At 30.3% G+C, this 11943-nt stretch overlaps 4 protein-coding genes across 15 annotated transcripts; 3 read left to right on the forward strand and 1 right to left on the reverse strand.

Annotated features, from left to right (window-relative positions):
- LOC125054268 lies at positions 1 to 1147 on the forward strand. The gene has a single exon (XM_047656022.1). It carries the CDS (start codon positions 279 to 281, stop codon positions 963 to 965), a length of 687 nt encoding a protein of 228 aa, XP_047511978.1. The 5' UTR covers positions 1 to 278; the 3' UTR covers positions 966 to 1147.
- Positions 1148 to 3340: 2193 nt separating this feature from the next.
- LOC125054835 (YEATS domain-containing protein 4) lies at positions 3341 to 5496 on the reverse strand. Its single transcript, XM_047656964.1, has 4 exons — positions 5253 to 5496; positions 4881 to 5162; positions 4483 to 4669; positions 3341 to 3543 (listed from the first exon to the last, which is right to left on the reverse strand). Exons 1-4 carry the CDS (start codon positions 5298 to 5300, stop codon positions 3365 to 3367), a joined length of 696 nt encoding a protein of 231 aa, XP_047512920.1. The 5' UTR covers positions 5301 to 5496; the 3' UTR covers positions 3341 to 3364.
- A 587-nt stretch (positions 5497 to 6083) lies between these two features.
- Positions 6084 to 9096, forward strand: LOC125054695 (solute carrier family 25 member 35-like). 8 transcript variants are annotated; one of them, XM_047656716.1, is made up of 5 exons: positions 6084 to 6297; positions 6384 to 6672; positions 6895 to 7221; positions 8191 to 8333; positions 8558 to 9096. In XM_047656716.1, the coding sequence occupies exons 2-5, from the start codon at positions 6434 to 6436 to the stop codon at positions 8758 to 8760; spliced, it is 912 nt and encodes a 303-aa protein (XP_047512672.1). In that variant the 5' UTR covers positions 6084 to 6297; positions 6384 to 6433; the 3' UTR covers positions 8761 to 9096. The 8 variants fall into 8 exon arrangements, with proteins under 8 accessions (XP_047512672.1, XP_047512671.1, XP_047512673.1 ...); XM_047656715.1 differs by having other exon boundaries at positions 6084 to 6225; XM_047656717.1 differs by having other exon boundaries at positions 6084 to 6225; positions 6430 to 6672.
- Positions 9097 to 9478: 382 nt separating this feature from the next.
- LOC125054694 (solute carrier family 25 member 35-like) lies at positions 9479 to 11358 on the forward strand. Of its 5 annotated transcripts, none has more exons than XM_047656708.1 (4): positions 9479 to 10066; positions 10247 to 10497; positions 10655 to 10870; positions 10942 to 11357. In XM_047656708.1, exons 1-4 carry the CDS (start codon positions 9792 to 9794, stop codon positions 11130 to 11132), a joined length of 933 nt encoding a protein of 310 aa, XP_047512664.1. In that variant the 5' UTR covers positions 9479 to 9791; the 3' UTR covers positions 11133 to 11357. The 5 variants fall into 5 exon arrangements, with proteins under 5 accessions (XP_047512664.1, XP_047512668.1, XP_047512667.1 ...); XM_047656712.1 differs by having other exon boundaries at positions 9942 to 10066; positions 10252 to 10497; positions 10942 to 11358; XM_047656711.1 differs by having other exon boundaries at positions 9954 to 10071; positions 10942 to 11358.
- The last annotated feature ends 585 nt before the right edge of the window (positions 11359 to 11943 follow it).

Genomic DNA, 11943 nt, shown 5'->3' on the forward strand with positions numbered 1-11943 from the left:
AAAAGCAAAGGTGTACATCGATGGGTTACAAATATAATCAACATAAAAATGCTGGCCATTAATCAAACTTACAATGTCATGTTAACGTCAAATGCACTAAAAGTTAAAGCAATATTAAAATTAAATATGCCATTGGTGTCCTTTGAAGCACTGTATCAGGTGTCGTCAATCGTTTGGATGCCGTCATTGCTGCGTGTTGTGTCCGGCGGCTTAGGGCAGTGAATTTAATAGCTGTCCCCACGGCGCCCAAGGTCAGAGGTGGGCGGAAGGCGGCAAACATGTTGCCCGGACCACTCGCGCCCATCGACGCGAACAAAACACGCGCCCTCACAACGATCTACGCTCCGAGGAAACTTAAAACACGGAAGCATAAAACCGCGCAAACTAGGATGCTGGAAAACGACATCCCTATCAAACCCAGTCTCTCACCCTTCCACCCTCTCCCAGCTATCGGCCAGAAAGCGGAAAAGACTAAAGTAATTCTCTTCGATTTAGACAAACCGATCACGTTTCACGAAGTGATGCAACCATTAACGCCTCTCAGGATACATAGCTTACGGAAGAATACTTTTAAAAATTTCAACGCGAAACCACATTTAATCCGTGAAAATACGTACGATGTGATCAATCCTATGTATATTAACGCGCCAACGATCGACAAAAAGGATTGCTCAAGGAAAACATTTTCGCAACCAACCAAGGAAGTAAAAATGTCAGCGAAAACGAGATTTAAAAACGCCGCTCTGCAGGTTGCCAAGTTATCGTCAATGTCTAAAGGTAAACTTCTATGCTTAAGGGAAAGTGAAACATTCACCTTATGCAAAAGTAATGACGACTCTTGCAGACTGCAGAGGATACCGAAGAGTCCGGCGCAAAAATTAAATAAGCTTTCTGAAATATTTCAAAGTCTGGAGCTGCAGGGCCGGCAACGAGATAGGTTGCAGAAGGAAAACAGCTGGTTCTGATTAGTGTAAGTGTTAAACTGAATGAAAACTAAGTGATAAAGTGTGGTAAAATTATTTTTGTTTTTCGCAAGAGCGCTTCTATGTTTTTGGTCTACGCTAACCCGAAAACGCGTAATCTTTACGTCAATATGTTTAATTAAAGTGTTAATTTTCTAAATAAGGTTTTTTGTAGAATACTCCTTATATTGTCCCTTATAGAATACTCCTAATACGTCTTCCTTGGTAAGTCGTAGATTCAAATATTAAAATTTTGTTTGTTTGAAATGAAAATAAGAATTGATCCAGTCATAACTAATATTGTTTTTACTTAACGAGGGCACTGCTTTAGAGAACTCGAATAATTTAAAGTTACGATATTAGCAATATAATAAACTCTTGTTTTATCAAGAGAACTTATTATAAATAGCGACATGAATCTCGAAAATTCGTTATTAAGTCAATATTTCGGACGCAAGCAAAAATGTATATATTCAACGTTTAAAGTTAAATGTGATTCATTTACCTCTGTTATTAATGATGTGAATAAACCCTGACTAATATTTGAAAAGCCTTAAGACTTTTCCAAAACTTTTGACTTCTTAGTCATTGCACTGATTGTTTCCTGTTGAAAATTGTATTACATTGTTGTAAGGAGGTCGAATATTGAATGAGGACAGTTCAATTCTATAATGAATCCTTGAAGGCGTAGTTGTATTATGCTATTTCTTTAAAGCATGACACAGAATTATCTATAATTCTAAAAACTAGCAGTACCTTTAATATCTATCAATTTACGCTTTATTTTATAATAGGGATATTAAGTAAAATAACATTAAATGAAAAATTTGCAACTGAAGTAGCCAGTTTGAGATAAATAGGGGTTTAAACTTTAAACCCTTTTCATGATTCTTTTAGCAACGAAAATCTTTAGTTCCATATAATACGTCGTTACTTATAATGCACTATAGATCATGTTAAACTTTCTTATAATATTAGGAATTGTGATACCAAATGTTTAATGTACGATATTGTCTTTTGTCGTACATATTCTGAGTATTTCGATACAGCCTTTGATATCTATCCGTTGTGTGCTCGACAAACAGTAGGCGAAGTAAAATTTTCCTCAATTTTGCAGATACGTATGCAAATCAATATAATTTAATCATAGTATATCGTTTCAGTATCAATTTCTCTTTAAAAACCGAGGGAGTTTAACTTAATAATTATAACATATAATGTAAGTATGAAAATAAAGTTAATTTACCATTGCAGTAGGAGTGGGGCGTATCCCCACACAAATTAGATTCGGGGTGTTTCGATTATTGTTCCATGTAAAAGAGAACGAACAAAGCTTTTGTTATTCTTTGCTATTCATGGTAAACAATATTTTGAAAAGTTTGTACTTAAATTTTAATTTCTAGTTTGATGACGTTTCACGCCCGACGGTGCATGGAGCAGGCACAGTTCCTTCGATTTCTCCGTCGTTCCCTCGATTATTGCTGCTCTTGCTGTCATCGTACATGCAAGTCTTGAGTACTCAGGGAAAGAAGTTTCCTTTATTTCTATGGTCGAAAATAATACGCTAATTCACTAAGCTCACACTGCTTACTAAATTTAAGGTAAAGAAAACAGATAGGGCCGTCAATACAGGCCTGATAAATAACGTAAGTAGACATGAATTATTGAATACAAAAGTCATAAACACATGGCGATACCACTGAAGTTTAAATGTAAACATATCTTTGTGTCAATTTTGATGAAAGAACATCTCGACAATTTTCTTAATGATGAAAAAGTATAAAGTACATAACGTCTGTAATGTATGAGAATAAAAATAATATATAATAAATAACTAAATAGAAAAAATATTAAAAATATTATTTAATGTTTTTATATAAACGTTTTATATATTTTCCTCAGCTACTTCGAGAGGTTATTCAGATAGACGAAAAACATTACGAAAGTAAAGGGTTCAACGCTATTTTCATAGTTTTTATTGTTCGTGAAATATATTAAATATTATATTAACCGATTGCCTTGATTCAGTTGCATTTAGGTCATGCATATTGCACGCTTGCGCTTGTCTGTTTTGATCGCGTGACGTATCAATAGAGCAATCAAAAAAAGTGTATTGGTTTTCATAAAAAAAATATTCCGATTGTATCTAACCTCTTGTCTTTAATTACTGTATCAAATAAATAATATTTTAGTTGTTATGTAAAAATGTAAAAATCCTCAAATTTGAGACTGTATTGAAATGCATAGCTTGAATTTGATTGATGCAAAAGTTGGATTTATAGGTAAAATAAAACTTCTTTAAAAATCTTAAGTCTATTTGAAAATTGTAAAAAGTCAGTTTTTAAAAATAACACTATTTAAAATTAATTAAATATCAATAATACTTGAAGTATATAATCAAATCAAATAACTGATAGGAGATTGGATCCGGGGTTATTTTGTAATTTTGCTATTTCATCTTTGAATTTTGTTATTGTGTCTTTTGCCAGTTGCAGTTTATCTTTCAACTCTGAAATTTCACTTCTCACTTTTGTTTGTACAGCAATAATTTTTTCCAGCGTCTTTTCCTTTTTATCCTCAACTGAAAGAAAATCATAATTAAATTAAACTTTTTTTACCATCTCAAATCAGACTGACACAAGATTACTTAAAATTTTTAATAAAATACACAACAACACACAACAATAAAACTCAATAAAGACAACATGGAAGTTGTAATATGTCATAAAAATCCATATTGATAATTATCGTCCAAACATCACAATGTCGTAGATTAATTGAATCAAAAAGTGATTCTATATATTGTCATAGTCGTAGAATAGTGATGGATCTGACTAATAGTAAACTTTACGGGGCAGCCATTTCCAAATAATATAATCATGTTAGTTTTTGTCATAACTAATTTATTACATTTTCTGTTATTATGAAATTTGGCATTCAAGCAAACAAAAGGGTTGGTTTTGAAACAAAATAAAAATAATAACATTAAATTACACAGTTTTCTAGAAAAATCACATGTTTCTATCAAATCTGTCAGTTTACCGACTGATTAATTTGAAATTTAAAACACATGGATTTTTTTATTTAATGTAGCCGTAATATTTAGTCAATGTAGTATACAAATATGATAAAAAGTGTATTTTTGTATTTTTTCAAATCCGACATTGTTCTACGATCATGACGATATAGGTATTAAAAATTAGCAGCTAGCAAGCCTAAAACTAGCAGATAAGAAATATTAACATTTTACACTTTTAATTTCAAGTCACTGTAAATGGTTATTTTGTTCCTACTGTGTAATCAGTCTTTTAAATTTGTGAGTAATTAAGACAACATTATTATTCAAATTTTTCTGTCTAGAATTTATTTTAAATATAATTGTTTTTCAATCTATATGTCACTTTTTATTTGAAAAAATATTACAATGGTGTATGTCAAAAACAAACATTTTTTCATAATTCGGTTAATATTCCAAGTAGTTTTAAAGTAGTAAAGTATATTTCATGACATAAAAACTTACAGTTTGTATCATGACACCAAGGACCATTAGTTATTGGTTTAACATTATTCAAGAGATGCTGCATTAACTGTGTAGGTTCTTGGAAGACAATTTCTTCATATGATTCACTAACCAGGGCTCGTCCAACTTGAGGCATTCCCTCACTTACTGGTGATTGGAAAAGTTTCAAAATATGGTACAATGTCACCTGAAATTGAAGTCTAGTATAATAATAAAAATTTGAAGAAAATAATTTTAAAACAGCTATAAGCTCACTGTATAGCACCACACCAATTTATTAGCTTACTGGAAATTTAATCCTTTACCAGCAACTAAATTTTATTTAGTAGCCATTTAGAAGCTTGTAGGATACAGAAGTCACTTATTATTTAAGAAGCATATTTAGAAAATATACTTACTGGTCTTTCATTAGGATCGTGAAAGTAAATCTTTATTACAATTTCAAACTCTCCCCAGCCAGTTTCCGTTAGTTCGTAGGGCGGTTTTGTGATTATTCGGTTAGGGTTAGCATAACTTTCGTGCAATTTAAAATGAATCTTTTTAATATACGCTGACATATCCTCATTTGCGTAAGGTTTTACATACACCGTCCACTGATGTGTATGGCCATCTTCTTCACGTTTCTTCCCGAAATACCGAGCGACATTCCCGTATACTATAGGTTTTACTATAACTAATCCCTGTAAGTATTAGATTAATAAATGCATCCTTAAGTTATAATAAATAATATAAATTCTGGATTAATGTGTTTAAGACATTATTGTTAGTACCTTTACTCTACCGCCTGAATCAGGGCCAAAGTCGGTCGGTAAACTCATTTCAGCACTGTAATTAATATTAGTGTTTGAATCCACGGTGGTTGTTTTGAAGTACCTTTGTCACCAAGTTAAATCACTTTGGTATTAAATGCGAATAACGTAACTAAATCTTTTAATTTGTTCAATAAATAGTCACAAAAGTAATGTTTACATTTTTTTAATGAAAATTTATAACACACTACACAGCCTAGAACATTAACAGAAAATGATAATTTACGTCGTAAAGATTCTATCGTCTGTATTAGACAGACTAATAATAATTTTAAAAGTATAAAAATAAATCTTTTAGAAAAGATAAACGAGCAACATAAATTAAAAACAATGTTGTGTATTTAGATTTGTTGCAATTTATAAAATAAATATAACAATTCAAGACATTTTATTTTATATATAAATAGATTATAAAGAATCATAGCTGAAAAGGTCGCAAGCCATTAGCCATGGCTTCCAGCACTCCTATATATCACAATTCACAACTTCATTGTATTCTGGTATAAAGACCCTGTTTGCTAATTTCTAAAATTTGTCCTTTCTTATTACAGCTTTTACAGTATTTAACATTAAACATTACGCTTAGGCACTTTGATAAGCTTTAACGTTGTGGGTTGTTCATTTTGATTCTTTGCCTCGAATTTTTCGAAAATATTTATTATATTATATATGTATATAAATTATAATAAAATTACTTTTTACGAAAATACAAATATTATGCTTTCTACATTTACAAAAGTAATAAATTATTCCACAATCCACTTTATCTAAAGTTGTAAATGTCAATTTCAATTTTGAACGTTTTGTTTAATTGTCAATTCTCATAATTTGAATTTGAAAATTAATTTAAAATTTTGGTGGCAGAGTCGTAAACTTGTTACGAAACCTTATATGTATGTGCATTTGTTTACATTTTTCCTGTTGAAATTTTCCGGTTGGCTTTTTATTTTCTTAATATAAAACTAAAATGTATATTTATAAAGCCTGATTCAGGTTTTTATAAAATGTAATTTATATCTTCAAGAGTGGCTAAAATAACCTAAGATAAAATAGTATAAAGCTTTTAATTAACTTTAAAAATTACCTTTGCAGAATGTCAGTTTGCATAAAAAATCAAAGTAAACAATCTTTCTTTAAGTACTATGGACTTTCTCATTGGTGGGCTTGCTGGTGTTGGTGCTGGTTTCTTTAGCAACCCTTTTGATGTGGTAAAAACTCGCATGCAGTTACAAGGAGAACTACAAGCAAAAGGTCAACATGCTGTTTATTATAAAAATATACCGCATGCCATTTACACCATTGTAAAACATGATGGCATAAGTGCTCTACAGAAAGGCCTCGCTCCAGCACTTTGGTTTCAATTAGTAGTAAATGGGGTAAGGTATGTTACCATTTTATTGGAGGCTAAAAAAGAACTAGGATCCTACTTGATTTGACACAAATATATGTTTTAGTGTATTTGGCATTAACTTAAAGTAGACCTGTAAAGGTTTCTGTTACTGATGACAATTATGTCAACATATTTTGAATTAAACAAAGGTTTAACACCATTCCTAATGAAATTGAAGTTCTTACAGTTATATTAAAAATAAATAATTTTCAGATTGGGAATATACCAACAAGCTGACAACTATGGGCTTCTAAGAGATGAGAAGAATAACACTAAATTTGTTAATAGTGTATTTTTTGGTTCTGTTTCTGGCATGTGTGGTGGTTTCATGGGCAGTCCTTTACAACTCGTTAAGACCCAACTAATGTCACACTCGGCTAAGCAAATAGCTGTAGGCACACAACATGCCCATCCAGGAATGTTGAATGCCTTATCAAAGACATATAGGAAAAATGGTCTTGTGGGACTATGGAGAGGTGCCCATGGCATGATGTTAAGAAACTCTACTGGTTCTGCTTCACAAATTGTTTCATATGCAATGTAAGTTTCTAGCTTGTTTTGTCTAGTTTGTTTTAAACAATGTTTAAACCAAAGTAAAACTGTGCATACTATAAGAAATCTTTAAATAGAATTATTAAAAATAAATATATATTATATAAACATATATTTTTTTAATATATTATATGTTTTTATGAATGTTGGATGAAAGTGTTTACAGAATTAATGTTTTATAATATATCCTCTGATGATGAGTTATATTTCAACATTTAGATAAAAAGTAAGCAATACAAGATTTTATGTGTCCTAAGATAGCCCAAATAATTTAAATTATGTTTATCACTATTAATATTGACTTTCTGATGTAATATTTGTGTACCAACTGTTTCACTGATAGCAATAATTTTAATGTCAATAATAAGATCAAAAGTTCACTTAATTTTTTTTATGATCTATATTCTATATCAATAAAATGTTCTTTTTTTAATACATGAACTTTGTCCTGTTTTTTTATCACTCTAATAACTTACTTTGATTAAGGACTGTAAAGGAACTTCTATTAAGTTTAGGAATAGTGCATGAAGAAAATCATGAACTTTTTTTTATATACTGATGATATATTATTGTACCTTTATGGGCTTATTACTTTCTCTGATTGTAAAACAAAAATGTGTTGGCTTTTCTCAATGTATATGTCACCGTAAAATTGTAAAAACCGTTAGATTGTAATCTATCTCGCGAGATTATAAACTGTCGAAAGATTGTGAACCTCAACGAACTGCTTACAAATTAACGTATTATTATTCGGTAGTTATATGAAATTGTTGGGAAGTAAAATTAATCTGTAATTGACCAAAGAAGTTTGAATGATAACTAAGTTAGTGTAGTACAATCTACCGAATTGTGAGTGGTGAGTATATGTTAACGTAAATTTTACGTTAACATATACTCACCTACATATAATGCTTTATATAACTTTGACAGCATTCAATAACAAATTTAATATTATAGGTGTAAAGAATGGATGGACAACAATAACATGTTCCAGCAATCAAAATATCTGCCTGCTTTTTTAGCAAGTAACATTGGTGCTATTGTTAAGACCATCACACTAACACCAATGGATGTCATTATGACGCGACTCTATAACCAAGGTATAAAATTTAACTACATCTATTACTATTTATACTAAACCTGAATTTGTGTTTATAGAACAATCTCGAATTATCTTAGGTAATAAGCTTATAATTAAACACTAACATGCAAAATGACTGACTGACTGAATGACAGCATATGCATAAACTGAGTTTTTCAGTTATAAACCCAAACCACCAGGGAACTGATAGACATTTCATACTCAGTAATACTTTGATTTCAGGGGTTGATGCACAAGGTCGTGGTCTGCTTTACTCGGGACTGGCAGATTGTGCAATGAAAATTACTAAAACGGAAGGTGTTTTAGCTTTTTATAAGGGAATCGGACCCTCTTATTTCCGTCAAGCGCCTCATTCGGTACTTTTACTTGTATTTTGGGATATGTTAAAAGATTTACAAAAAAGTTATCAACCGCTTTCAGTATAAATCAATTCTATTGAATATTCTCCTTAATTGCAAATGTAGTACCCATAGTATTATATAATAAATAGGATAGTAAATGCTGTGATTCTATAGATACATAAAATCAATATATAGGTTATTATTACATTACTTTAAGTAGGTATCAGAAGTTCTTAAATGTAAGGATATAAATGATAATTGTCTAAACAAAAAAACTAAACAAAATGATTAAAAGGCCATTTATAAGTGCTATGAATTGAACCATACATCTTTTGAAAAAGAGTCCAATTTACGCCAGATTTACATTAAAAATGCAAATTTTAATTTGTATTAGGTCTGCCTATAATGACAGATGTTAAAGAATGGACAATGTTAGCTATATTTGGTTTTATATTATATAAAATTTTTGTTTTTCAAAGTTTTGGTTTGTTAAATAGAAGCAAGTCATACATCTGTATTTATAAGTTATTGTTATATATTTGTATAAAATACCTAGATAATATAAAACATTGTGTATAAGTAAATATCTATGAACCAAATAGAGATTTTATCAACATTTTTGTTTAATGTGTGACACAGTATTAAATTTATATTACTTATTTAAAGATCTTTGAGACCAAAGAATTAAAATGTTTTAAATGTTTAATAAAATGTTAAATTATAAATCGTTTTTTTTTATGGCCTGACAAAGACATTTTTGCAAGTGATACAGCGTTTGTTTCTGACGATTGAAGATTTTTTGTAGTTTTCTTTAGTAGTCCGAAACTAATGACGTACTAAAAGAAAATTACGTCTCGAATTTTAGATATTTTAAATTTGCCGGGTTATTTCACGTCTATGTTAAAACTAGAGAAGTGTCAAAATCATATGGTATACAATCATTCATTTACATTTTTATTATCATATCAATAAAGAAAATAAACAACCAACAAGGGTTATTCTTGAATTTATTATGAAAACTACTTAATATTAACAATTCATGTCGGTGGTGTCCTTAAGTAAGTAGTAATTGTACTAACTAGAAGTGAGTATTTGGATTAAGATTGTAGGACAAAATGACAACACATAAAGATGGAGTTAAGCGAGATATCACAGACATGGCTATGGGTGGATTGGCAGCGATGTGTGCAACTATATTTACAAACCCAATAGAAGTTGTCAAGACTCGGCTTCAATTGCAAGGGGAGCTTGTATCCAAGGGCAAGCATGCTGTGTATTATAAGAATGTACCACACGGATTATATGTCATAGCAAGAACAGAAGGAGTTATAGCTTTACAAAGTGGACTACCAGCCATGTTGGGATTTCAATTCTTTTTGAATACATTTAGGTGAGGTGAGGTTATAAACTAGAAATTTAATTAGTCTGTGTCATATAATAGAGCTTTTCTTTATACTTTATAGATTGTTGCCACTTGATTCTTAAAATTTATTGGAAGTTGCTACATACTTTGTTTTGACATAAAGTCTGTATAGAGAGATAATTCTATTTCATAAACATTTTCTTGAAGGTTAGGAGTATACCGTATATGTGAGAGGAGAGGTCTAATAACAAATTCAGATGGTCACACATCATTAGTTTGTGGGGCACTTGCAGCAGGCTTCGGAGGTGGCATGGGGTCTATTGCTGGAACTCCTTTCTTTCTAGTAAAAACCAGATTACAGGCACAAGCTTCTAAGACCATTGCTGTTGGACATCAACATCAGCACAGTGGCACTTGGAATGCATTGACACATATATTCCACCGAGAAGGGGTAAAAGGTATAAAGAAATTAATTTAAATTATTACTATTTACTGAAGTATAGTTGTTAATTTTATTTTAATATACTTTTTGTCATGTAAAAAGTTTAACATCAAACCTAGATTTGACCCCTGAATTTCATAAGGGTATAATTCTCATTAATTTATTATTTAAAGGTCTATTTCGCGGCGTGGGACCCCAAATTCCCCGTGGTGCAGTGGGTAGTAGCTCACAAATGGTCAGCTTTGCATACGCAAAAGAATGGTTAAAGGATCATAACTTATGCAAGTCACCACTACTTCTATCATTTATGGGTGCCAATCTAGGTGGCATTGTGATGACGCTTTGTTTAAACCCTTTTGACGTCATGGCCACTAGACTTTCTAATCAACGTAAGTTTTTACACTAGGGAAATCATTACTACAATATAATGTATTTTACAATTATTTGTTGTACTTTCTAGCGGTGGATGCCCAAAACCGTGGTACATTATATAAAGGTATGGGAGATTGCTTCATTAAAATACTTAAATCTGAAGGGGCTGGAGCGTTCTACAAGGGCATTGAAGCAAATTATATGAGACTAGGCCCACACACAGTGCTTTTATTAGTTTGTTGGGACCAACTTAAAATATTAGAAGAATACATAAGATGATATTGGATGAAGATAATGTTTATTTTGTTAACTAATTTTAAGATTGACTATACTTTCCAAGTTATATAGTTTTTAAAATACTTGATTATAAGTACATAATATTTCAAAGGCAAGAGACCATTAAAATGGCATGTTGTATTTTGACTTTTTTATAATTATTTAAATTGTGTTAAAACACTCAAATTATTTTTAAAGTTTTTATTGTTATGCGAAGAATATGGTAATATTTTATAACTATTTTTTATGTTTTAATAGACAGAGATTTTTATACATTTGTATTATATTAATTTAAGAAAAAATCTAAATACGGGTCCAAATACATAGATACAATAGAAAATAAAATTTGTTTATATACAAATGTTTTTATTACAACCAAAACCATGTTTTACTTTTATTATAATGCCTTAAAATGGAAATACATAATATAATCATTTAACAAATTTAAAAAAAAAATATTTTCAAATTTAAATCTTTCACTTTTAAATTTTGCTTTAACTCTAAAGAATATAATTACTAACATAAATACTTATTTTAATTTGGACGAAATTCAATTGAGATTTTAGTATTATGTGTTACAATTAAAATACAGAATGACAAATAAGGCCCTACTCCTAAGTAAATCCGAAATCACATTTATATGGATTGGCAAGGTCAGAAATTCTATTATAAAAATGTCAATGAAGATAATATGCACCTATAAAATACACTTATATCTAAAGAGTTTAGTATAAAAGATGGCAGTTTTCCCAATTTATTAAAGTTATTATGATAAATTAAAATGTGATTCAGATACAGTGATCTCTTCTATAAC

Source organism: Pieris napi, chromosome 12 (assembly GCF_905475465.1).
Source record: "Pieris napi chromosome 12, ilPieNapi1.2, whole genome shotgun sequence".
Taxonomy (NCBI): domain Eukaryota; kingdom Metazoa; phylum Arthropoda; class Insecta; order Lepidoptera; family Pieridae; genus Pieris; species Pieris napi.

What these genes read in the sequence shown, in the direction of transcription:
- LOC125054695 (XM_047656716.1), top strand. Translation starts at nt 6,434, where the DNA reads ATGGACTTTCTCATTGGTGGGCTTGCTGGTGTTGGTGCTGGTTTCTTT. An exon ending in CAAATTGTTTCATATGCAAT is followed by an intron (nt 7,222 to 8,190) that starts GTAAGTTTCTAG and finishes TTAATATTATAG; the next exon opens with GTGTAAAGAATGGATGGACA. An exon ending in GACGCGACTCTATAACCAAG is followed by an intron (nt 8,334 to 8,557) that starts GTATAAAATTTA and finishes CTTTGATTTCAG; the next exon opens with GGGTTGATGCACAAGGTCGT.
- LOC125054268 (XM_047656022.1), top strand. Translation starts at nt 279, where the DNA reads ATGTTGCCCGGACCACTCGCGCCCATCGACGCGAACAAAACACGCGCC.
- LOC125054835 (XM_047656964.1), bottom strand. Translation starts at nt 5,300, where the DNA reads ATGAGTTTACCGACCGACTTTGGCCCTGATTCAGGCGGTAGAGTAAAG. An exon ending in ACGATCCTAATGAAAGACCA is followed by an intron (nt 4,670 to 4,880) that starts GTAAGTATATTT and finishes CTTCAATTTCAG; the next exon opens with GTGACATTGTACCATATTTT. An exon ending in TTGGTGTCATGATACAAACT is followed by an intron (nt 3,544 to 4,482) that starts GTAAGTTTTTAT and finishes ATTTTCTTTCAG; the next exon opens with TTGAGGATAAAAAGGAAAAG.
- LOC125054694 (XM_047656708.1), top strand. Translation starts at nt 9,792, where the DNA reads ATGACAACACATAAAGATGGAGTTAAGCGAGATATCACAGACATGGCT. An exon ending in CCACCGAGAAGGGGTAAAAG is followed by an intron (nt 10,498 to 10,654) that starts GTATAAAGAAAT and finishes TATTATTTAAAG; the next exon opens with GTCTATTTCGCGGCGTGGGA. An exon ending in CACTAGACTTTCTAATCAAC is followed by an intron (nt 10,871 to 10,941) that starts GTAAGTTTTTAC and finishes TGTACTTTCTAG; the next exon opens with CGGTGGATGCCCAAAACCGT.